This window comes from Meles meles, chromosome 5, assembly GCF_922984935.1.
Source record: "Meles meles chromosome 5, mMelMel3.1 paternal haplotype, whole genome shotgun sequence".
Classification (NCBI taxonomy): Eukaryota; Metazoa; Chordata; class Mammalia; order Carnivora; family Mustelidae; genus Meles; species Meles meles.
Genome location: NC_060070.1, coordinates 47,040,902 through 47,067,969, shown reverse-complemented (window position 1 = coordinate 47,067,969; position 27,068 = coordinate 47,040,902). Strand labels below are relative to the sequence as shown.

General features: G+C 37.5%; 1 protein-coding gene across 6 annotated transcripts in view; it reads right to left on the bottom strand.

Moving 5' to 3' along the window:
* Window positions 1-27,068, bottom strand: part of SNAP91 (synaptosome associated protein 91) — a 149,192-nt gene that overhangs the window by 25,268 nt on the left and 96,856 nt on the right. For 3 of the 6 annotated variants that reach the window (XM_046005715.1, XM_046005714.1, XM_046005716.1), the window contains exons 15-24: window positions 19,685-19,699; window positions 19,376-19,543; window positions 13,508-13,615; window positions 12,592-12,855; window positions 12,313-12,390; window positions 12,071-12,142; window positions 11,543-11,626; window positions 10,134-10,217; window positions 1,645-1,779; window positions 19-168 (exon numbers count right to left, since the gene is read on the bottom strand). In XM_046005715.1, the coding sequence (XP_045861671.1) occupies window positions 19-168; window positions 1,645-1,779; window positions 10,134-10,217; window positions 11,543-11,626; window positions 12,071-12,142; window positions 12,313-12,390; window positions 12,592-12,855; window positions 13,508-13,615; window positions 19,376-19,543; window positions 19,685-19,699 (1,158 nt within the window). The remainder of the gene's footprint in view (window positions 1-18; window positions 169-1,644; window positions 1,780-10,133; window positions 10,218-11,542; window positions 11,627-12,070; window positions 12,143-12,312; window positions 12,391-12,591; window positions 12,856-13,507; window positions 13,616-19,375; window positions 19,544-19,684; window positions 19,700-27,068) is intronic. The other 3 variants (XM_046005717.1, XM_046005718.1, XM_046005719.1) reach the window with 3 other exon arrangements.

Sequence of the window (27,068 nt, the reverse complement as noted above, 5' to 3'; positions counted from 1 at the left end):
AAAAACTGTATTACTCACTGCCTACTAAGCTGGCAAGAGATGAGTCAAGGTCGCTCCCAAGGGCTTTGCTTGCTGCCATAGCTGGACTGGGGGGTACCATTGAAATGGGTGCAGGCTGCCCAGCTGGTGCCATGGTTGGCATCAGTAGATCACCTAGACCATCAAACACTGGAAATCAAATAGACCATGTTCAGAATGATTGGGGGAAAAAAAAAGGCCACATGCAAAATTAAATGGAAATTATCTTCTGAAAAACTATAAAATAAGTAAATATACAATCTTACAAAAGAAGGCACGTAATTGACACTTTTTTATGACTATAACACCAAGAACATTTCTACATATGTCTACTCATAAAGTACAGAAATACTAGTAAACATAAAGATGGAAAAAAGTATCTGTGTAATGTAAAGAAAGAGCACAGATTTTGGTGTCAGAATTAGGTTCAAATTTAGTTGCATGCCTCACTAGCTGTGTGACTTTGAGAAAGTTACCATCAAAGCTTTAGTTTTCTCATCTATAAACAGAGAGGGTACTACTACCACATAGTTTTGTTGTGAAGATTAAATTAAATAATACATATGCCTTTATTATAACGTTGCTCTATACAAGCAGTGAATCTCCTGGTTTCCTGTGAAGTCAGTGTTGGAATAAAACCTGATCTAATGGGCAGGACATAGTAATAAGTATCTGACAAACAGTTGACCATATTTTAGAAGTAAAAATTTTGACAACTTCCCTCATTATAAGCAGGCAATTTTGGTTCTAACTTTAAAGGAATGTTTAAAGGGAAAACTATTTTAACTAAGGAATCATGCTGTTATTGATGGTTCCTGATCACTATATAACCAATTACCAGCTTGTTTAGTTCCTAGAATACAGAAACAACATTTAAAATACAGATGCAGAGGATTTGCATAAATCATTGCTAATATCTTATCCTTGTCAAAATTTTTGTGGCTAATTTTCATGAAAAAACTATGAATATTTACTATCAATACTACTGGAAAGTCATTCTAAATTGGAAAAGGACAGCATTCAACTAGGCACTGGCAATAGAAGCAACCAAATTGTCAGGCAGGGGATATATTTAGGCTGTTTTCTGAAACACATTTAATTGCCAAAAACTCACCAATTGAAAATTTGTAGTAAGGACCCAGCATGGGAAGAGTAGAATGGAAGAGAATACAAACAAAATGACAGCAGGATGAAAGATTAAAGGCAAGCAAAGAATACTACTTGTGTCCCAACTTCATAAAACCGAAGGCCATGCAAGCTTCAGAGGGAGTAAGCAACAGCAGTGGGAGTGTTCACACATTCAGACACTGCATAAAGTGTTTGTTTTCCCTTAACCATCTCTAAACCATGTGCATGTAAGCTCATGCAAACAGATGGTGTGTGTGGTGGTAGATTTCTGCTAAAATTTAAAACAGAAACACAGAAAAGGATTACAGGTTATCCTTAAATCTTCCAAAATGTACTGAAAATATTGACTTAAAATACAGCACAAGAGACTTATTAAAGTTTTAAAACCAGGTCACCACTCAGTATCTGCTTGTAAGTTTCCTGATATCACACTAACCTCCGGTGGGCTAGTGTACCATCGGAACAAGTGAAGAGAACATTTGAATACCGCCACCTCACCTGATGGGTCAAAGGAGCTGCTGCTAGAAGTTGAAGGCGTTGTTCCAAAAGCTGCCTCAAAGTTGGGCTGTAGCAGGTTATTCTGAGCTGGAGTCACTGGTGATGGAGAAGGGGCCATAAAAGAACCCCCAAATCCTAGGGGGGAAAAAAAAGTTCCAGAAAAATATAAGCAGAAACAACTAAAGGTGTGTGAAGGTCAGAAAAACAGTCAGGATGAATTATAGGACACTGAAAAGGGACTGAACGCATGTAGAGAGATGAGAAGTCAGTAAAACTGGGTAGTGTTTTTAAAAGTTTTTCATGTGTCTTGGCATCTGTCATGTATTTTTAAAAGATTTTCAAAATTGAAGTATAACATTCAGTGTTACACTAGTGTTTCAGGAGTACAGTATAGTGAACCAACAATTTGATACATTACTCAGCTCACCATGATAAGTGTACTCTTTAATCCCCATCCCCTCTGTCACAACCTCATCCCCCCCACCTCCCCTCCGGGAATGGTCAGTTTTGCCATGTATCAATGAGATCGAAGTTAATTAGATGTAAGCACTTAAGAATATATACACTTGTTAAGAAAACCTGTGGCAACCAAGTCTATTATTACAGTGGAGCTACATAAAGCTAAGAAGTTCTTACTAGGGTTAAAACTGAGATAATTTCATTATACTACAACTTTGTTTCTTCAAATCACAATACTGGGTAGATAGAAAATGCTTAGTTGTACACACTGGCTCAGTACGATAATAAAACACGAATCAGAAAAATAGACATGCACTTTTCTGCCAAATCCTCCTTAATAACTTTCATACATGTTCTAGTCCCATTGCTGCTACTGCTAAGTGTGGGCTTCCCCAGATCAGCTCTCAGGATTTATAAACAGCCACCCAGAGGGGCTTCCTACTTCCAGCGTGGACCTCCTCCAATCTAGTCTCTGCCGTGCAGCTAGAGTGATCTTTCTGAGTAGAAAACGTTGACAAAGTTACTTCCCTAAAGTTCTTCACTGGCTCTCGGAAACTCTCAGATTCATATCATGCAGATTCCTTTGTATAGCAATCAAGCTCTTCTTGATTCTTGATTCTTGAGGGAGTTCCCCTCCCTGCAAACCAGGTTGCTTCCCTAACACCAACACTGGGAGTCAGATACTCACTCCAGACTGAAGCTCTCACGCCCTGCTGCCAGCCACAGCTCCGCCCACCCTTGCACCCCAAATATGTTTGAGTTACATGCTCTGTGTCTTCTGCATCTGATACATATCTCCACCCCATTCCCACCACGTGTCTTTATTCCCACCGGAAGCTTCTGCTCTGGGGAGGGCTTTTGGGTGTCAGGAGCTGTCTTCTCCTGTTCTTCACTAGTATTCAGCACAGTCCCTAAAACACTGAATTAATGTTTACCGAATATTGATACTTCGGAGTATAAAAGCTGAGGAGAAATCAAATGCCACTGTAAAGTAACCAAACTTACAATTATTTACCTTTTGAAGGTTGGAAGCAAATAATTTCTCTCAAACAACAGATAGAAGCAAAAGCAAATCTCACCCTGCACTGCTTCTGTATAAACACGCAACCGGTGAAGACAGCGATTTCTCAGTAAGACACTGGAAGATAGTCTATTACCAAAGAATGTATTACTTCTAGAAGTCTTTTCTATATTCATTGGGTTATAAATACTCCTTCCAATCTAGCCACATCTTCTCTTTCACAAACTGTTTGCAAAAAAATGAAGAATATTTTAAAAAATCCTTAAACTTTCATTCTATTGAGCTTTATAAGTTTGAAAATGACTTCCACTGAAATTCTCCGGCTACTGTTTTCTACAGCTGGGAATAATGTTCAAGGCATGTTGCTCCCAGACACTGATAATGACACAAGTTTAGGCTTTTCTTGTATATGTATGAAAAAAATGCAACTTGGAAAAACTGCTACCTAATAGAGGATGGCCTTTAAAGTTTCCAGTGGCTACCCTGAAGTGATTTTAGTATTTTAGTGACGTAGGCATTATGTAACTTCTCTAACTGAAGAAAAGACATTCTCCAGATTTTTAAGAACTAATACTATGAAGAAAAAATGGGCTAGAAGGAAGTATTTTTGTGGATGGGATCATTTGGTTTTAGGGAGAATGATGGTTGTGTTGATGTTGACTTCTTAGAAACATCCTACATCTCAAGTTGGAATATGGCTGTGGTGAATTTAGGCAATTTTTCTATGGTGTGGTTCTCTTTGTTATAGGTGAATGTGGGGACAAGTGTTCTTGGCTCTCAGTTTCAAAAACGTGACCAAGAAGAGACAATTTATTCTAGAATCACAGCATATGATGAGTGTTGGAGAAAGCCTTTTGATCATCTGATTCAATCCTATCTTTCCATGACTGGAAGAAGGGACACAAAGGGGAGGTAACATATCTACCCAAGAATCAGTGGTAGAAAGAGAAAAACAGGCATTTACACAAGGGTCATCTGCCTAGTACTGCTGAGTTTCACAAGATAAGTAGATGACATCCACAGGTGAATAATGAAAAAAAAAATTAGTGACTTCTCCAAGAAAGGGAAGAGTAAAGCCAACACTGGCATGAAGCTCACCGCATACCACCAGGGTCACTATTCTAAGCATTTTTTTAGGTTGAACCATATGGATTGCTAATATTTGACCATTTTGGTCCTACAAAAACAGCAGGTTTACATTGTTCAAACTAAAACATACATTAGCTCATTTAATCCTCACAACTCTGTGAAGTGTCACATATTAAAACACTGAGGCCAGAGAAGTTAAGTAATCTGCCCAAGGTCAAATGAGGACAAATGAGAGCCAGGATTCCACACAGGAATCTTCCAGAGTTTGGGTTTTTCACTACAATACTACATGGTCTCTTTTCCACAGCCAGGAATAACTCCAGAGTTGTACTCTTCCTGTAGGCTTATAAACTTGACAGAGGTCTAGAAAGATTTCTTTTCCCATTATATTCAGTTCTTACGAAGTAGGTTCCCTCACAAATCTAGACTAATTAAAAAGCTATAAAGTGATATAAAATAACCAACTGATTAACTTAAAGAAAAAAATCTATTGCTATACTCTGAATGAAGGGTTAAATAGGAAAATTATAGACATTAATAAGGGGAATTCCCCCTGTCAAAGGAAAAGTTTTAGAGTCCTAAAATAGAGGTAAGTAAAAAGAAAACCCAAACCAGTACTCTTTCTTCCCATATGGCTCTAAATTATATTACGAAAGATGTTTTATGGAATTAAGGTAACAATCAGTAGGCTCCCGGATATCCTACAGGCATATTTAGACTGTCTTTCACTATAACTGAATTGTTGTCTCTTTTCAAGTGGTCAAACATCTACAGATACACTTTGTCTTATGAATCTACCTTCCTAAAGGAAAGAGCTTGCTCACTTAAGGAAGTTCTATTCACAGACATATCAAACCTGACCGTCGCAGTTGATAAAACATACAGCTTGGGTCAGGAGAGTGAAATTTTAAAACTACTGGTAGAAAAACACACTCCCACAAATACCACCCCCACACTCAGGTTTGCTCCATTATGTTAAAGATAATGTCACCTCAATTACTCTGTAATGTAGTCAGCTGTTAACACATTACATTTACCAAGATCTGAGGTAGTTACCATCTCTGGGACTAATACCCTTTTGTCCAGCACGTTTCAGACAGCTTCCCCCACCCCAACCACAGTATTAAAGAATTGGTTCTCTGTAGATCTTCCCATTCAGTGGATATTACTAGTTACTAATTCCACACTGAACATATTTATAATTTAAATCAGTTCAAAGAACTCTGTGGCTCTGCTAAAAAGTCATCTGTGTCATTTGGTTAACAGAGAATGCAAAACTACAAAGGGCCTCATGAGACTTCATTCCCATTATTCCTTGTCTTTAGAATTAAAGATAGGATGTGGCACATTCCTATACTAGTACAAATCTATGGTGCAGTCACCCCAGTTGTATCTATTATTGAAAAACATGGTTTTCCTGCTTGATGTCAACCTGAGAAGTTAGGCATAATACACCTAATCTCCCTTAATAATCCATTTTTACCTCTGTCATCCAGTAAGCTATGTATTTTAGACATCTACATTTTTAGCTGGGGCATCTGAAGAGGAGTTTGAGAGCTTTATTCCTCACTGTATAAAATAATACTTCTTATTTGATACAAACTTAACTTTCAAGTTTCCAGTCAGACTTCACTTGAGGTATAGATAATATCTGTATCCTTCCAATAATCACAAATGATTTGGAGAGAATTATTCCTTGAGTCTGTTCTCATTGGCCCAAAAAGTTGTCTTTTCTAGAATATTCTCTGGTTCCACCATGCTGGGTACACCAAACAGAATCTGACACTTTTACTCAAGGGGCAGAAGATGACTAAGATGATATTTCATGAATAGTTCAATTCTGGAATTGGTATTATTTGACAGTACTAGAAGTAAATTTGAATAAAAAAGAATAACCATTTTTATGAGATAGGCCCAGTTTAAAAGACTATCCATTTAGTCTTATTTTTCTTGTTTTAAATTATATACCAATTTTTGACAAAGCTTTCTTCCACGATTTTGAGATGATTCTTTATTTTTGCTTTAATATCTCTAAAAATCATTTTGAATATTTGATTATACTACATTTTATGCATTTCCCTTGTTACATATATGTAAGTTTATTCCCTCAAAAAAATTTTGAGGAGCAAGGGCCCCTGTTCAGCATTAGGGAGTCCACAACTTCCATTATTGTATATGTGTATTTTTCTTTTTTATTCTCACAAAATAGTCTTATTACTAAAAGCCAATAATAGAAGACTCTAAAGACTCACAGAATACATCTCTCTCTCTCTTTATTGGTTCAAATTCCTACTTGGAACCTGATATTTGTGGACTTCCTTGTTATCTATGATTGGGTTCATTTATCTTAAAAAAAAAACAACAACTTCCTCTTTTTCAACAGCTTGTGGACTTAACTGGTCTCTACCCATAGACACCCACACAAATATACTACATGTTTTTTGTTTTTTTTTTTTTAAGATTTTTATTTATTTATTTGACAGAGAGAGAGAGCACAAGTAGGCAGAGAGGCAGGCAGAGAGAGAGGGGGAAGCAGGCTCCCTGCCGAGCAGAGAGCAGAGAGCAGAGAGCAGAGAGATGCGGGACTCGATCCCAGGACCCTGAGATCATGACCTGAGCTGAAGGCAGAGGCTTAACCCACTGAGCCACCCAGGCACCCCAAGTATATTACATGTTAAGCTTCATTGCAGATTACCATAGCACAGTGCCCCAAGTATTTGTTCTACCACTGATACTCATTGACCAGAAATATCCAGGCAATCTGAAAACTCTGAAATAGCCACTGGAAGCTAGATTAAATATACATAAGTGTGACTGGGATTTTATACTGTGTACATTAGCAGGAGTTTTTTTTTTAGCTAGGAAATTTGCTTCTCGCTCATATTTAAAATTATATTGATATTACATGATATTTTTCAATGAGAACATGGATTCTTGCTGTTTTCACCTAAACAAGTATGAGAAATATTTTTCTAGAAGCAAAAGAGAAGTATGAAAAACTAGGCCAAATAATTGAGACCTAGAGAAATTAGAATTTAAAATTTCTTGTATCAGGATATAAGCTAAAAGAATAGCTTGCCTCCTGCCAAGTAAATCAGACTCAGATATATACAAATTAAATTAAAAGAATTGTTTGTAAAGTGGGGTGCCTGGGTGGCTCTGTTGGTTAAGCATCTGCCTTCGGCTCAGGTCAGAATCCAGGAGTTCCAGGATCAAGCCCCGCATCTGCATCCGGGCTACCGGCTTAGCAGGGAGTCTGCTTCTCCCTCTGTCCTTCACCCTATTCATGCTCTCGCCCTCTCTCAAATACATAAATAAAATCTTAAAAATAAATAAAATCTTATGGGAAAAAAAAGAACTGTTTGTAAAGCTAGACATGAAAACCCATTCACATCTACTTACACTAAAAGTTAATTTAAATGAAAAAAAAATAGAGAAAGAAGAAAATGTGCACTAAATACTTTCCCATCATTAAAAAATTCACAATATGTTGCGGTCGAAAAAATGGGACCCGTACAGTCAATAAAACGTACGTAAAGACACTGTCACTTCCATCACTAATTTCCTCCTTTTCTCTCCCATTTTACTAAGATTTTAGGATGGACGACGCAATTGATGATTTTAGGATGGACGACGCAATGTAAGCTTGCTTTTGGTGAATTGTTCTAACCTGTACTTTCTGTGTACTTCCCTTTCTGGGCCTTCCCGTATACAAAGCTGTGCTGCCGGGCTCGGGCTCCTGATGATGAACCTGGCAGTAGGTGACCAAACTCTTCTTGTTTGTTGCAGATGCGTTTAGACCCTATCTCACCCCCAGGAGCAAATCTCCTGGCTCTGCCACTGACTTCTGACTTTGAGCTGAAAGGGAACATTGTCTTTTCCCATAGGCTTTGACTGGCCTCTCTGCACCTACTTCCACTGTTCTTCGCACTTTTGGAAGCACAGGGAGGTTAAATGGGTTGAGGACAATGTGGCTTTGCAGCCCTGGAAATGCTCAACACGGTGGAGCAGGCTCCCTCCAGGCTTCTGTGTGATAGGCTTACAAGCCCTCTTTGGGGCTGCTGTAACCCAGAGAGAAAGAAAGACTTCTCAGTACTCTGCAAAAAGCCAGAACACTTGATTTCATATGCTATCTCAACCTTAGTTATAACTGCAAAGCCAAAGGTTTATAATCAATAATCTCATTTTGAAATTGATGAGGTCATTTCCCCAAATAGCCATTTAAAACCATGCTATTTCTGTGGCCTGTTAAAAACCTACTGCTGAACCTTGAAAACCTGAACTAAGGTTCTTGGTTTTGTAAGAGCTTGAAGGTTTCTGTGGCCAGTTTAAAGCTGTGATGAAGAATACCCAGGCCAGAAGAAAAATCAGGCAAGCTAGTATTTTTTTCCCCAAATAATCAACTGTGTTTTGTGTTAGGCGCCCTGCCTCTTATCATATTTGCAGCTTCAAGGTCCACAGTGACATTCCAGTGGAACCCTGGTTCTTCACCATTCAGGAAAATACCAGCTGGCAGTCACTGGTATGAAGTGGATTCAGCAACCAGCAGTGTCCTATTTAACCAGGGGAGTCTGGAGAGGAGAGGACAGACACAAACAAACTGCAACCGCCCCCGAGAAAGATGGTGGGATAGCCAGTCTGAGTGACCACTGGAAAGGGAGGGTAGCAGCTGGGTTGTGCTTACCCTTGCCCGGCTCCTGAGAGAAGACTGGTATTCTCCTGAGAGAAGTTTGGTATTTCACACCAAACTTCCTACAATACTGAAAGGTGACGAGGGTCCTCTTGTGAGGTCACTGTTCACTACTAATTAGCCCAAGAATGAATGTTCTGTGCCTGCTATATATACCTGGCCAGGACTGTTCATTACATGAAAAAATAAGACCAGGTCATTAACTCTTTCAAGGGTAACGTGACCAGAAGGAATTTTAAACTGAGAGACTCCGAACATGGCAACTTCCTCGTGCCGATGTGACCCACACTCTCATCAATCCCCTGCCAAACTTACATCAAATACATCCCTTGTGGTGACCGGGGAGGGACCCTGGAAGCTGCATCTGAGTATCCGAGGCCTCACTGATGCTACTGCTGCACTTCCTGCTACGGCCCCTTCTAAGTCAAGTCAGAGGGAGGAAAGCCAGCAGTGTCTTATGAGTTTGATCGATAACCTCAGCCTGAAACTCATGACTGTGGTCTTGTAAATGGCAAATGCTTTGCCTGTAAAAACAGTAATTTCTTGATCTGGCTATCACTAAGCACACTTTGCCTGGCCTCCAAGGAAGACTGATAGTTGACTTTTACGATCTTTGCGTCTTTGAAATGTTACCTTTCATTTTATCTATCCCATCCTGTCAATAAGCGATAATCCTAGGCATCTCGTACCAGTCTACTCCACACTATGGCCTGGTGAACTGGGATCTCGCCAGAGGTTTTCAGATTAAAAACTAACAGCCACAAAAATAACAACCCAACTAGTTAAAAAAAGTGGCATAGGTAGCAGCAGCTTCAACCCTGGTAGAAATCTGACAGTTTCTCCTAGAGTGATTTGTGTTACAGACTCAGTTGTCAAACATAATGGTATCTTTCCACAAAAACTCCTTTAGAAATGGGCACAGGCAATACAAGATAAAATTTGCTACGTAAGCATATTACTTTCTTAGTAAACAAAAAGAAAGGTACTAGCTGAAAGTAAGGCATTTGGGAGCATCCAAGGAGCCACAGGGGTGACCTGTATACAACTATGATTTTAATACTCATTTCATAAAATCCTGGGAGATAACCTTCTATTACACAGTGTCTTGTTTTTCAATTTTATGTCTCAAAGGGAAGGAAAACATGCACCTTGAAATTTAAATATCTGTTACTTACAAAGATATATCCAAACTTAACTTCCACAAAATACCATTTTATTTTAATTAATTACCAGCTAGTAGGTCTGCCGACGCTGATGAACTAGAAGCAGCCTGAGGTGCAGGTTGGGGTTCAGAAGCACTACTTCCAAATGCATCTACCCATTATCCATTGTGCAGCACAAAAGTAAAAGAGCGTGAACAGTAAGTACAGTAAGTCAATTAAGTGTTTTGCCAAGAAATGCATTGACATGACACTTTGTATGGTTGAGCTTATCACCTGTGGATATATGAAATGACTGAGTGAGCTGAGTTACACTCTGACCAGTTTATTCTCTCAAAAAAGAGTTCTGGAAAAAAAAAAAAGAGTTCTGGAATATCGCAGATTAACACCCCTTGTAAGAGTTGGACAATTCTTTCTTTCTTTCTTTTTTTTTTTTAAGAATAAAAATTTTGGTGTAAATCTTGTCATCTCTTCAAATAGGACCAAGGTTTAAAAAATTTTGCCCAAAAGCAATACAATGGAATTTTCCCATTTAGAACTCTATTACACTTAGAAAAAAAATTAACAGACTGAACTCAAGCAGCAGCAACCACACTTGTACCCATTTATCAGAGTTCAGTGTTTATTTGCCCCACATTTTGACCTCCTGAATGCCAGAGACTGTGACACCATTGTCCCCGTCATGTACTGATCATGGCACATACCATGATGCTTCCATGTACACTAGGTAAGGTACTCAGTGTGGTTCAGCTTGCCGAGAATGGTATTTTAGCCCATGGCGTACACATCTATGGACATTCATGAAGAAATCACTTCAAACCTGTGCTTTTCCCTATAAATTTACTGCTAATAAATGACTTAAAATACATCACCCTAATGAGTAGTACAAGAGTTAATTCAGTACATCTCCCTGCCCTCAGTTAACATGTAGAGTAAGGGGAAGATATATTTAAACCAGTGAAACATCTTCTGGTTCTCTGGAAGGATTTTAAAACATTAAGCTCAATAAACCCTACAGATTAATGAAGGGCTCTATGGGTTATGCTCTCAGTTTTGACTGGTTTATTTGTTTTCAGTTCTAAATCATCGAGCTAATGGGTATATTGCTATTAAGAACACAGAAATGTTGATGTAGCCAACAGATCAGGTTCGCCAAGGAAGAACAGTGGAAGGAAATTCCAAACAGCTGGTTCTACATAAGGATGAAGAGAAAGTTAAAAACACAAAGACTTCAAATGAAAAATGATCTGGTTCTGTCAGGGCATGCATTGAAAATTATGACGAACGGATGAGGATGAAGAGGATGATGGCAAAGAAATGGAAAAGATCTTAGAAACTTAAGTTTACAGTGAAGAGATGGAAGTAACTTTGGAGTCAAAGAAAAAATGATGGAATATAATGAAAGAGAAGATGTAAAGAGTCTTCTGAGGGGTAAGAAAATAAAGACTCTTTTCGTGTTGAAGGAGGAGAGATACGCACCCCCAAAAAGGTCTATCACACCTGAAGAATCCACCTTTGCTGGAGAGGCAGTGGTTGCAGGAGATGGTGTCGCAAATGCATCCACTGTGGTGAAGCAGACAACAGGGAAAATCGTGCGTCACCCAAGGGAAAATGAAACCATGAGCCTTGACAGATGGCGTCTTAGGATTTCATGTTTAACAGCAGGCAGTAAGATTGTAGACAGTCTTAACAGTTAAGACAAAGCAAATGGATTCAAAAATACACACTTTGCAGAAGAAAATAACATCTGCCTTCTTGAACTCAGAGGGTTTAGTGTGGGTGGTGGTGGGGCCGGGGGGCGTCAGAGTTGTCTCTCTTCACCAGCATTAGATTGGAAATTATGAACCTCATCAGTTGGTGATGGGCCAAAAGGAGATCTTTTTTCCCCCCAAGTGGATTTTGAGTTTCAAAGAACTCCAGACAAACCTGCATGTTTTGGTATCTGCCTCTCCACACATAACCCCCACCAGACATGTCAGACGGTTTGGCCTTGGCAGGAGCACTCACCGGATAAGAGGTCAGCAGTGAGAGAACTCTCAGGCACAGGAGAGGCCCCTTGTGGTGGAGAGGAGAAAGCATCTTCCGAAAGTGAAACAAACCAAAACCAAGCAGAGGTAAGTAGAAAGCTGAAATCAAAGTTAAATATCTAACAAAAGCATTATCACAGGGGAGCACAAAGAGTTCAGTCATGAGAATATCAGGGGGGGAAACGAACGTTCAAAAACAAAAGGGGGGGCTTCGGTTTTTACCTGTCCCAAACAGGTCTATGCTAGGCGCAGCATCGGGCTTAGGCGCCGCGGCGACTTCCGGAGGGGCCTCAAACAAATCTAAGACCAAGAACACACATGCCTTTACTCAACTCCACAAGCCCACCTGACACAGCAGCATCACTTCCCAGTTCTGCAGGAGCCCCGGGGGACAATTCCGAGACAAGCAGCGTGGAGTTTACACAGTGGTCATGCAGTAAGGGTTGTGGATGCGGGGCCTTACAGGTGCCAGACGGAGAGAGTTCAACAACAAAACGTTACCACCAAAGATATCTAGAGCAGGAGGAGCGGCAGTGGTGGTGGCGGAGGTGGTGGCGGTGGCGGCGGCGGTGGTGGCGGCGGCGGCGGTAGTGGCAGCAGTAGCAGCTGCGACAGCGGGAGCGGGAGAAGGAGCAGTGGCAGGAACCGGAGGGGCTGTGCTAGCTGTAGGGGTAACTACAGGAACACTGGTCTCAGGTGGCTTCATTGCAAAGAGGTCCAGCTCTGGTGCAGCCTCTGCACTACCTTCAGACGGGGCAAAGGGGTCTTTTGGAAAGGAAAGCGGAGACACACATTCAGCATCAGTGAGGAAAGAGACCAGAGACAGAGGCGTCGTAACTATGGGTAAGAGACACCTGACACAGATATTCACACACTAGCTAGGCATTAGGCTGCTTGGACTGAACTACTATCCTATCAGCAAGGCTCAGTGATTAGGATGTTTTTCTAAAGAAAAAAAAAAAAAAGAAAATTTAGTAGGTAACACAAGTTAAGAAACTTAAAAGGCTTCAATGTAAGATAAGCCTACGGTCTAGGATCAGAGATTGTTATTCTTCAAATCTTCAATCTGGGCAATTTGGTAGCTTTAAAAATTCATTAAAACATGCCTATATAGTAGAACTCAGCGCTATACAAGAGGTCAATCCAGCAGGAGGGGGCAAAAAAACAAAAACAAAAACATTAAGAGAGCATACTTGCCCTGACAAAAATTGTCAATCTTGAGAAATTGTCAATTTTGGTAAGTATGCACGTCGTCGTCTTAATGTTTTAAGTGCCAGCGCTACTGAGTCAGTTATGATGAAGGATCCTTTATACTCAGAAGAAATTAAAGTCGGAAACACATATGGCCACATCTCACTACAGGCATTTCACATGGGGACAGAGAAAACAACAGACTTGCTCGCGACTGTCGACCCACCATTTCCTGAGCATGCATCAAGGGCTGCGGCTACGGGGGCTGGGGTCGCTGGTACGGCGGCCCCTTCGGATGCTGCAGGGGCCTCCCCGGGAGAAGCTGCAAAGGCATCTTGGGTGCGGGTTGTAAAACAACAGAAATTAAAGGAATAAAAAGAGAAGAAAATATCGTAAAAGAACCAAGTTAAATTGCAGAAAAGGCTCCCTTATACAACATGAATTTCTTCAATTGCATTCTTACGGCCCATGCACTGTTGGCGTCACAGAATCACGATTCTTTGTGCTCCTTCGTGTTAGTTCCATGCAAGTGGTACAGGGTTCATACTGCTGAGGCCCTATTAGGATCCATCAGGTAACAAGATTCTCATTGTATAAGGGCTCGGAGAAGCATGTTTTATGTAACATTAGAAATTAATGGATGTGAAGATTAAAACCCCAAAGTAACTTTATTACGTGATTTAAGACTTTATTCTTTTGTGGCCAGTGAACACTTATTCACTACGTTACCATGATAGCTCTTTGGTGGTTTCTATCATAGATGTCTTCTTTAATGGCAATGAAATTAAACAAATGATGGTAATGTAAATAAATAATTATAGTTCAAAAAATTTTTTTGTTCTAGTACAGGCATAATTACACTGTGAATGCGAAAGGTTTACTAAGTATTCATAAAAAAAGTTAAGTCTTTGCTTATCCTTGAGAAACATTTTCAGATACAACCAAGGATTTAAGGAAATAGATAACAAAATCAGGAATGACACTGTAATGCCTTTATTTCAACTTCAATTTATCATTGTTTTAAAATGTATTGTTCTCATTATTTGGAAAATGATCTATTTTCAACAAACTAAAAACTTAGTTTCATGCTTTAAGACTATAAACGTATCACTATTTATAGCAGAAAATCCATTAATATACAGGCAGCCCCAGTTTATAAATGCCTATTATATAAATAGCTGATGTGTACAAACAGTACCCAATGTGTTTCTGCCAGTAAACCATGTGAATTTGGTTAAAAAAAAATCCTGGAGCCTTCAAAGAGATTCTATAGTTCAAAGGTACAAATAACGAAGCTATCATAAGTATGATTTGCTTAGAAGAAAACTCCTGGAAATATCCACCTAGAATCTACCACTTACCTGCTAGACTTCTCATCGTAAAATACTGCCTTCCACAAGATCTACAAACGTTCCCTAGAACACAGTTCCTCTGGCCATTAAGAAGGATTTATCATATAGGCTTGTGAAAGGGTAACACAGTTACCCTTTCTTGGAGATTTATGTAGTATACATTAGGCTGTAGGAAATCCTATCGTCAGGACACTTGTTTCTGAGTTTAACCCAGCATGGTCTAAACTGATCTTAGAACGAAACAGACTTTCTTTCCTGTTTTCCATGCTGAGGCCAGGCATTAAGTGGAACAACACACACTAAACTTGTCACTTGGGTCAAAATGTCCTTTATAAAAACACAGATATCCTTAGACACAATGAAACAATCGGTTATTTATATCTTACAGACTCATTTGAACTGCCTTCTTCCCTCAGCTACACAAGGCAATGTATTTTCAGACCAAGGGTCTGTCAGGGGAGAGGCCAAATAATAGTGGAGTGCAGCTAGGCCAGGCTTGCTTCCCCAGATGCAATGCTAAGGATACTGTACTAGAGGGCCTACAGCAGTACGAAAACCCTAAGAGCCAGGGCAGAACACAAGAGAGTAGAAGAGGAAGCTGGCAGGGCTGAAAGCATTTTGCCACAAGTCAGGTCTGTTTTCTTTCTTTTTATTCTCATAAAAGCTTGAACCAAGGCTAATAATACTAGGACTAGTAAAAACAGTAATAGCGGTCAATAGTGAATACTTATATGTCAGTCACTGGGTAAATACTTTGTGGACATTATTAAATTTAATTCCTATAACTATCTCACAATATTGGTTCTATTATCTCCACTTTGTAGGTCAGAGAACAGAAGCTTGGGGAGGCTGAGTGACAACTAAGATCACAAAACAGGCAAAATGGTGGAGTCAGGATTTGGTTGTAAACTGACGGAGGTTTGTGTGTTTAACTACTATGCCGCACCGTTGCAAGCCATGCCACACTCTGTTTCTTCTTTGTAGGATGGAATAAACACCAGTTATATCAGTGTTGGGGGTCAAATAAATATCCATGGGCTGGCCTCTTCAATTATCACCTTTGTGAAAGTAGGTAAAACCCATATTTGTAACCATGTCCTCACAAGAGGTTTTTTCCTTCCCTGTCATCTCCTTTTAATGCTTCTCCTGTTACTTAAAACTAGACATTATAAACTCATCTAGTCCCACCAGAACTTCTCTTAAAGACAGGAGCCCAGCTGCTCCAGGCCGGTCTGCTAAGTCTTCCAGGCCAGGAGGGAGAGATCTGCATGAGCGAGGCTGCAGCTGACCGCAGCCACTGCCTGACTAGCCAGGAAGGAGACCCTAAATGACAATTGTCCAGCAGAGCTCAGCAGGCTCCAGAACTATGAGAGGTAATACAATTTTTCTGTTGAAAATAAAACAAAACTTGTTTTACTACCTAGCTTTCTTTCATTATCTATGGCAGCATTATCCTTCTGGTTCTGAAAACTCAATCTTTTTCCAGTTAAGTTCTCTTTCCCTTGGTACCCGTTTGCAGTTCATTTTTACATTTTGCTTATTTTCAAAAAGTGCTATTTCCTGGACATGCATGTTCCTGCTGTTCTACAATTATGGACCCAGTCCAGACTTTCCCCAGCAAAATCATCTCCTTGATACCATTATAGACCAGTCTTCTTTCCCTTCTAGCAATCTAGGAAGAATTTTCTCTTTAATTTTTTAGCATGTGACTATCTTTCTAAAAATTTCAAATAGCTGTCATTTTCCCCAACCTGAATTCTCCCCATCTTATCCTGTCACATAAGCCATCTTTATATCACATACTTGGCATAAAGGTTTCAGTCATTGTCAAAAAAGCCTAAAAGTCACCATTCTAGTCCTCCCCAAAGGTCCCAGGTTATAAGACTCTATACATTAAATCTACTTTTAAGAGCTATATTTAAGTACTGGTTTTAAGGAAGGTTGATTAAATTAGTTTCTCAACAAACTTGTGCAAATGAAAGCCAGCTTGTGAGCTAAGCTCTCTGTTTTCCAGCCACTTGGTTTCATGCCCACAGACTACGTCCTCATGAAGGCTTGCTCACAAACTGACACAAGTGATTGAAAGGGTACCCTTGTGGATGTGTAGAGGAATTAGTCTCACTTTAGTATTCTCATGCTTAGAAAAATCCCGTGTTGTCACAAACTAACGTGCTGCTGTTAGCAAAGTTTTCAAGTGAAAAATAAAATATTTTAAATAACTTTGTCTTTTATTTTCATCAGTATCTGTAAATTTTACTGATTTTTTGAAAAGCACAATACTATCTTGCTGTCCTGTTCTGCATGACCACAGCAAGCAGATTTTTCTTAAAAGTTCACTTTAAAAAATAAAGCATTTAGTAAATACAATGTTTCTGAAAAAAAGTTTTTAATGACTTACATTGAAATAACTAAAATGTTATGTGGGGTATCAATCTGAATATTTAAAATTGATGGACATTTCCTATTTTTCAAATCTATAATGAGAATGCACAGAAAATGTCAATGTTTTAATATTTCATATTCATGAAATAAATTAGCTACTTTTCAGAAATGAAAGCTCTTTAACTTATTTTAAAGCTATTTATTTAATATTGATGTACAAGCTAGACAAAACCTCGAAAGCATGTTTTAAAGTCATGTAAACAAAAAGCTAGTGCCCTTATATATTTAAGAGTTTTAACACTTACCCATTTTAGTGATACAGATTAAGAAAAAAAAAATGGCCATACAACATGGCCCATCTCTAAATGATTCCTTATAAGTCAATAAAGAGCATGAAAGAAGTTAGGGAATAATCTCAAAAAGTACCTAACAGTGATACACATAGACTTCTGACCATAAATGATAGAAACTTTATAGCTTTCAGAGGTCAGGAGACAGTTTATGGGACTATCCAGATCAATAAAAATGATTGTGATGAGATTTACAGATGTACTCACTCTACCTACAGCCAAATGCTTAGAAATGATATTGGTAAAATCCCAAGGAAGGCTCCATTCTTTGGCATTAAGTTAGATGGCTTTCTGAAGTGTTAGTCTTTTAAATCTGTATTTCAGGGCAGAAAAAGCCATGACAATATTTACAAACATACAGATTTTTCTGCTTGAGGGATGCAAAAAAATCAGTAATTGGTGATCAAAACAAATGGCATAATGGCACAAAGACTATTTCAAAGCAATATATTAGGCTTTATTACTCTAGAGAGCCATGAAAGAGGCAAGCTGGAGTTGACTGATTTCTTAAAGGCAACTAAGCTCCTTACAAATGTACTGAAAAACAAAAATCTAAATAACTAAAGATATAGAAATGTTTAAGCACAAAATAGTTATCCATCCTGTTCATATTTTCCTCAAAGTTTTTCTGTCAATATAAGCCTATGAGAAACCACTCATACCCAATGCCAGTTGTATGGGTGAAAGGGAGGACGTGAAGAAGTTGGTTTTATAAAGTTAAGCTAAAAATTTAATTTTTGGTCTCAGAAGTTATAGAGGCATAACTATAACTTTTGCTAGTGGTTGGCTATTTTGAATAAAATATTCCAAAGCTTTTCCCTACTTCTTAAAAAAACAAAACAAAACCCGCTTTCTCCTATAGTAGGAATGGCAGCATAGCAACTTCTCTGTGTGGAACTGGCCACGATGCTGTGTCCAGTTTGGTGCTCCTTGTCTCAGATGATGTCGGCCAGACTCAGAGACTGGGGCGTGGCAGGGAGCACAGTGCTACATGGCAGTGTGTAAGTATACGTTCCCAGGGGAATGTACAGTTCCACCAGAGCTGCCAAATCTCTCCTGCTCTCCCCATCACTTGCCTCCTTCAATTTCTTTACCATGTTCTCAAAATGCCCTGGGAAAGATGTTATATGGTAATGAAACACAAAAACGACGATGACTATAACACCACTTGATGTATGTATTTGACATGAGCAGCTCTCCAGGTGTGGACGTCAGCACCACTCAGACAGGGAGATGTAAATATACTGGCTTCAGATGGTTCTTTAGATCCAGGCATATTATACTGCCAGAGTCTACGATACCTGACTCGAGCTCACGGCTATAAATCAACTCTGTCAGAATTTACATCTGCACGTAAAGTACATTTTCAGGCAATTATTTCAAAGCCTGACCTAAACCTGTTTTCCATCAGCATTCTGAGTGTTGTATCAAAAAATCTCTCAAAGTTCCAAAGCCCAAGATGTTCCAAGTTTTTGCTCGTACAGAACAAGCTTACGGTTACAAAAATGGGCCTATCCCTACACTCTCTTCAGAGACTTCCAAATCTGAACTACTCTTAAGATATTTTTTTGTCTTACATCTTAAAAAAATAATTTAAGCCAGGACTTCCCTTTTCATATTCTCCAAGTATTATTCATTCAGCTGGTGTGAATGTGGTAAAAAAATCAAACCTAGATATGATACAAAGGTCTGGTACCACTTTCACATAGATTCTACGGGGCACGAATGTGTATAGGACAAGGGTTCTAAGAGCAATTTAAATCCTCACTTTAAAAGAAACAGAAAAATAAAATGGGCCTAAATCATTGCAACCTTTGTTCTAAAACCTCTAAAATTAAGTCAAGATAAAGTTATAAATTTAGCAAAGATAAATATCTATGAATAAACATGTAAAAAGTAGTGAAACATTCTGACAGTCTGTCATATAATGTAGACACTTTTAAGCCCCTTAACAATAAGGTAATCTTCGCAAACCCAGCAGGAAAAGGACCAGTGATGCGACCGACTAACCTCCAAAGAGATCGACGTCAGCAGTGACAGCAGTGACAGTTGTGGTAGTTGAGGCAGAGGCTGAAGCAGTTGCAATTTCAGAAGTTGTAGTAGGAGGGGTAGGTTCTGGTGCAAACGGATCTGAAATTTGTGCTTCAGAGGGAACAGAGGAAAGTGCAGCCAGAGAATCTATGTTGCACCACCAACAGAACAGACAAGAGAGAAGAGGAAAGGACACAAGATATACCAGACTCCAAATGACCAAAAAAGGACAGTTATTTAGTGATGGAAGTCTCTCAAAACAGAAGTTTAAAATAAAGCTTTACTCACCCTCTCCCAAAAGGTCTATCGATGTCCAGTATGTGTCAGCATATGAAGAAATGAGAGAGAAAGCTGAAACATGCAACCACACCAACGTCCAAGCAGGGTGAGGTACTAACTGAAGACATTTCAGTTGTATGCACCTTTCTGGACCATTTGTAATTTTAAAATAGCGTGCTACCTATTATTATCATGGAATGTTTGAGTGGGAAGGGACCTTAGGGATCCCCTAGACCAAGCTTCAAGTTTTATAGATGGGAAAACTGGGAGCAAGAAAGGTCAAGAGACTTACCTGAAGTCCACTCTAAACAACTTTGACAAACTCAATTTCTTACCAGATTTACCATTTCATCTGCTTTGATGGATTTTACTAAATGATAAATATCAATTCTTAAGAAACTGTAGTTAATTAAATGGTATTAATCATCTATTTGATGTGTCACTTCAGTCCAGAAAACCACAGAATAAATATAGGCTTTATGATAACTGTAGCTTGATTGTAGAATGTACCAAACATAGTCAAAGAACTGAGTCCAAGTTTAGGGGCTAGGGAAAAACAATCCTCATCTACACGATTTTTATCTTCATAAATTTCACATTACTGGATGGTTTTCAATGTGGTATGTAATCTCCCCATTTATAAACATTATGTGGCAACATATGAGAATAATTTTTAAGATGAATGGGACAGATTGTGTAGCATCAAAACTTTGCAGGCCATCTGAGGTCTGCGTTCCTTTTGGAGGTGCATACTTCCTTAGGGTTCAACAGTGGAATTACAGTTGGCATCCTAAATAAAAAGCCAAGGAAGGGTAATTCTTAACTATACTATGACTTTAGGTTAAACATTTAGAGAGTCCAATAGCATTCTTGTATTCCCAGTCCTGTGATTAAACCCCAGCCAGGGCTCATATTTGAAATCATGAATGTTATTGGAAATTTATTTTAATCATAAAGAAATTTTATCAGAACACATTAGGGAGCTATTTTTTAAAGAGTCTTAAAAACAATGTGAGAAATCAGTAAACTAAAAGTTGTAGAAGACATTTAAAGAACTGGGAAACAAAAATTTGACACTAAAAATGATCACATACATTTAACCATGCAATTGGCAAACCCAATAAATATAGATAAAGTACTCTATAGGCACATTAAGGTAATCAAAGCCCGTCCTAACCAAATCTTATATATTTCATAACAACATTAAAAAATTATAGTACACAGGGTACTTCACATTAGAAACAGTTTTTTAATTTTAGAATGTATGCATAATTAACACCAGCCAAAAGGGAACTATATTGATTTGGGGCTGTTAGCTGATCAGGTCCCCAATCCTGAGAAACAGAAGGTACTTCCAATAATTCCTCAAACCAATAGTATCAGGCCCAATACAACTGTTACTCTATACTGATACATCCTAAAATATTAATTAGAAACCAAAAATGGGTCATCAGAAGCCAGACAGACTTGGTTTCTCTACTCTCCTGGCATTGGTAGGACCCTCTCTAGTCTTGTTTCATCAATGGCTAGTTCAAGATGCAATGTGACTTAGCAGAAGACCTAAGAGCTATGTGACTTAACAGTTTCCAGACTTGTTATTGTCTAGGACGGGGAGTGGGAAATTTATTTTGTATATTTGGTAAGTGATAAAGGAGAAGACTATTTACGTCTATTAGAAGGAGAGAGAAATAGAAATATTTTTAAAAAGTATAAAGGATTAAAATACTTGTTCCATGTTTTTGACTACTGTTTTATTCAGATGGAGGGTTATAAGACTTGCTGCAATATGATGAAAGATGGAAACGAAAATTTCCCAGGGAAATGTACAACAATTAAAAATACTGGTGCATAACTGATGCTGCAAGCTTTCGCTACAGGTGTTAGTCTCTAAAAATCCTAATTTTCTGGAAGAAATGTAATTTATGTTATTTCTTGCTTTATGCAAAATTTTCCCTGCTATTAAAGAAAGCCCTACATTAGGAAGATGAGAATGGTTATTATTCTCAAAGCTACCACTTTTTTAAAAAATTTATTTTTTTAAATTAACATATAATGTATTATTTGCCCCAGGTGTTCAGGTCTGTGAATCGTCAGGCTTACACACTTCACAAAAGCTACCACTTTTTTATAAAATATTAAACTATACAAAACACTCCTCCCAAAAAACCCATAGCAGCAGAGTTCAATTCACTGGCAAGTGGTACATAATCAGAGTTATTTTTTTGCATTATGGAAATTACTGGAAAATATTCACTGTAATTGAGGAAATAAAACCACAACTAGATAAATAAGGAAATCTGTATTTTGCAGTGATATGAAGCAAAACTTCCTTGATTATTATAAAGATTGAATGTGTTGATATATTTAAGTGCTCACCCATACCTGGAACATATCAAATGCTTGCTAATAACAACAGCAATAGCTAACATTTAAGTCATTAAAATTTTCATTACAGAACTACGACTTTTAAAGCTTCTATAAATCTGTGTGTATGTGTGTGTACATATGCATGTTTCCAAAACAGCCTGCAGATATGCCCCCAGATTTAATTAACAAGGAAATGGTAATACAGGTCACTAAAATTGCTTGTACTGTGGGTAATATTCCCCATGGAAACTATTAGAGTCATTATGATTGCATAATAATGGTGAGCCTTCAAATGGATGTTGGTAATTACTTTCTATTAGGTCTCGTAATTCTAATAAAAACCATAACTAAGTCAACTAATTATAAGAAGACCCTAACAGAAATTCTCTATTTCTCAGAAAAGAGAAATTTCACCTTAAGCATTTTAAAGAAGAAATTATCTGTTTCCCACTCTAAGATACACAGAAATACAACACACATACTCACTTGTTTGCGCTGAGAGAGGTATTTATTATGAAGAGAAAAATACTCTCATTATGAGGCCAAAGGCAGGGATTTAAAAAATGCTGTCTTCTTTCAGTCAAACATGTTCATTATCAGCCCACAGAATGCAAATCTTATATGCATTATTTAACTTAGGTTTACTAAAATACGAATTTGCTAAAACGTGGTTGTTTTACGCAATAGGAAAAATACTATTATTTACAAGATGCACCTGAAAATGGCAGTGTTTATCAGTACCCATAACCCCCAAGATAAATTCATAAACACTTGAAATGCCCTTGGTGGTTGGAAAATGAATCCTCTTACTAGCATTATGATAAGAATATTCAATAAGATAAGAATATTCAAATAAGTCTACAGTCTTAAGGTTTATAGTTTATTGTTTGGTTATACAAAAGTAAAATGTGCTTCAGTAATAGAAGTTTGATTTTATCAAAGAAGATTGAGAAAGTAATTTTATTTATTTTTGCTTAGAAATAATGAGCCAAACATATTTGTTACAACTTAGCATCATGCTCAATCACTTACTGGGTATCTATAGGAAAAATGCAGACCAAAGGTAACAAATATTTCTTGATTTCATATTATACAAGTTTACTTCAATTTCTTAAGGCTTATAATTTTTACCATTCTGCTTGGAATTAGAGAATTTATTACTGTTTTTCTCTCTGGCTGAACTTCTTCTACTATGAAATAGTGTAGTTATAGATATTTTCTTGAGACAGTAGACTAATGATGTCTAATTATCAAAAAGTGACCATCAGGCCCTGAGCCAAGGTTTTGTTAGCCTATCAGGTATTTTGTACAGTATAAAAAAGTGTTCCCTCTGCACCAGCAGATTAGGAAAAGAAAAGCACCTTTTTCTCAAGGAAGAAAAAGGCTCACAGTTTGACTTGCAGAAAGCAGGCTGGATTTTAGTCCCTCTCATCCTGCTTTTGATCAAGACATAAACTGCATGTCCCTATTGAACAGAGCTGACTAAAACCACACTATTCTCCTTTTGTCTATATCCACTGCTATCTTAATGCTTCAATCACCAATGGTTACTCATTTCTAACAAGACTGAAATATATTCTGATAAAATTGGTTATTAGAACTTATTCCTTACAGTATAGTATCTTAGCAAAAAGTGCCTGAAGATGGAAATGAATACCAATGTTTCCTGCAATTTTAGAACACTTCACCTAGCTTTATCTTTTCACTTGGCATTCTTCTGTGCAAAATTAGAAAAAAAAAAAAAAAGAAAGAAAAGAAGAATAATTACTCTTCAATTTCATGCTAGAGAATAAGGTGAAAAGAGACGGTTTACAGTTTCACTGTTTATTTATTAAAGTTCTAAGTAAATCATTAAATGTTTGATAAGTTCTAAAAATTACAGTATGTATACTGATTTAAATAGTTCACAGAATTAAAGACAATACATTCATATAAAACTGAAAAAATATTTGTATAACCCCACAAATTATAAATTAACACTAAATTTTAAATTATAAAAGTTCTCTGAAAGTCATTTATATGAATTTATGACCAAAAACGTGTGGTTTAAAGATATGGATTTGAAGCATTTTAAATGAACCAGAAAGCACAATTGTTATAGAACACTGTGGTAATGAAAAGAAATTCTTAGTAAATTGAGATAATAAAATATTTCTGAAAGATGAAGCTCAGAATTCAAGTCTGAGAGCCAGAAGACTGCACTTATAAAATCTGAGCAGCAATATTTTCCTTTTAACAACTGAAATTTAATAAAGTTAAGTAAAGTTGAAAGAGCAATTTTATTTTAAAAAATTGACAGCTATAAGCTTAGGAGTTGAACATTTCAACATAAGAGGTTTAAATATTTAAAGTGGAAAACACCAATATTTAAAATGCTCATATTTATAATTAGCATTGTGGGACTGATATGTATCTTACAGATAGATATGTTGTAAGACTGTAATGGTTATCTGTAATTTATTTTGTTGCCAAAACAACTTGCACATAAAATCAAGAGATTATAGCATGTATTCTGATGTCATCCTGACACATTGTTTAGGAAGCTCATCTGAGGATTATTTAATTATCTACGGGAATGTAACTTTATTTGACTTTGCAATTTAAATGTTAATTAAGTATTCTGATTCTAAAATGATATATTAAAAGTTACAGATCTTGTCTACTAGTGATTGAAGTAATATTCTGTCTGGGAGAAGATAACTTCAAGATTTCATCTTTATTGCCCTATTGGACATTAACTAATTTTATATTTAATGTACTTCTTACATTCTTACATTCCTTTTCAAACCTGGATAAATACCAAGTTCCTCAAAATGTTCTCTGAACCGGACACCTGGGTGGCTCAGTTGGTTAAGCGTCTGCCTTCGGCTCAGGTCATGATCCCAGGGCGCTGGGATGGAGCTCCCTGCTCAGTGGCTCCCTGCTCAGTGGGGAGTCAGCTCCTCCCTCTCACTCCACCACTCTCCCCTGCTTGTGCCCGCTGGCTCTCTAATAAATAAATAAAATGTTAAAAAAATGTTCTCTGAACCATCATTTTCACCTTACTGATTTCCTTATCAGTGAGTTAATGTCTTTCACCTGTGCTGTTTTTTCTCCCCACCTTAGTTTTACTGACGTATATATTCAAGGTGTACAATGTGGTGATTTGACATATATATACTTTGTGAAATGATTAGTACAATCAACCTAACACATCCATCATCTCGCACGGTTACTAGTTACTACCTTTATTTTTGTGGTAAGAATACTTAAATTTTACTTTCAGCAAATTTCGAGTATACAATAGTATTACCAACTATAGTCATCAGCTGTACATTAGATCTCCAGAACTTACTCATCTCACAACTGACCATTCCTACCCTTTGATAAATGTCTCCCCATCCTGTTCCTTACTCTCCATCCTCTGCCAACCACCATTCTACTCTGAGAATTTGACTTTTTTGGATTCCACATACAAGTGAGATCATACGTATTTGTCTTTCTGTCTCTGGCTGATTCCCTTAGCGTAATGTCTTCCACATTCACACCCATGCTTTTGCAAATGGGAAGATTTCCTTATTTTTAGGGCTGAATTATATTTCATTGAATTGATATATAACACATTTTCCTTCTCTATTTCTCTACTGACAGACATTTAGGTTATTTCTATATCTTGGCTATTGTGTATAAAGCTTCAGTGAATATGGGAGGGTAGCCATCTCTTTGATATGTGTGTTCATGTGTGTGTGTATGTGTGTGTATCCATGTAGAAGTAAAATTAGTAAATCATGTGGTAGTTCTATTTTTAATTTTTTGAGGACTATCTATGCTGTTTTCCATAATAGCTGTACCAATTTATACTCCCACCAACACTGTAGAGGATTCCCTTTTCTCCATACCCTTATCAGTACTTGTTATCTCTTATCTTTTTGGTATAGTCATTCCAGCAGGTATGGGGTGATATGATATGGTTTTGACTTGCATTTCCCTGATTAGTGATACTCAACACCTTTCTATATATCTATTGGCCATCTGTATGTTTTCTTTGGAAAAATGTCTATTCAGGTCCTCTGCCCATTTTTAAATCAAGTTGTTTGGTTTTTTGCTATTGAGTTGAGTCTTTACATATTTTGAATATTAACTCCATATTAGGTACATGGTTTGCAAATATTTTCTCCCACTCTGTACACTACATTTTCATTTTATTGATTGTTTCTTTTGCTGTGCATAAGTTTTTTAGTTTGACATAGTCCTACTGCTTATTTTTACTTTTGTTGCCTATGCTTTCGTGTCATATGCAAAAAACTCATTGTTAAGACCAGCATCTAAAAAGATTTTTCTGTTTTCTTATGGCTTCAGGTATTATACTGAAGTCTTTAGTCCATTTAAAGTTCATTTTTGTGTATGGTATAAGTTTCCAATATTATTCTTTTGCATGTGGATATCCAGTTTTCCCAACACCATTTATTAAAGATACTATCCTTTCCCTGTTGTGTATTGTTGGTGTTCTTGTTGGAAGTTAGTTGACTGTGTATATGTGGATTTATTTTTGTGCTCTCTGTTTTGTTCTGTTGGTCAAGGTGTCTGTTTTCATATCAGTATCATACTATTATGATTACTATGGCTTTGTACTATACTTTGAAATCAGGCAATTTGACATCTTCAGTTTTGTTCTTCTTAAGATTGCTTTGACTGCTTGGGGTCTTTTGCAATTTGTACAAATGACAGGCTTATTTTTCTATTTAAAGGAAAATGTCATTACAGTTTTTCTAGGTATTTCACTGAATGTATAGATTAAGTAATATGGACATTTTGACAATATTAACTTTTCTAATCCATGAATACAGGAATACAGAAACACCACTTTTGTGTTTTCAATTTCTCTCATCAATGTTTAATAGTTCAGTGTACAGATCTCTCATGTGTTGGTAAATTAACTCCTACATCCTTTTGATGCTACTGTAAATGAAAATGTTTTCCTCACTTTTTCAGATAATTTGTTGCTAGTGTATAGAAATGCAATTTATTTTTGTATGTTGATTGTGTA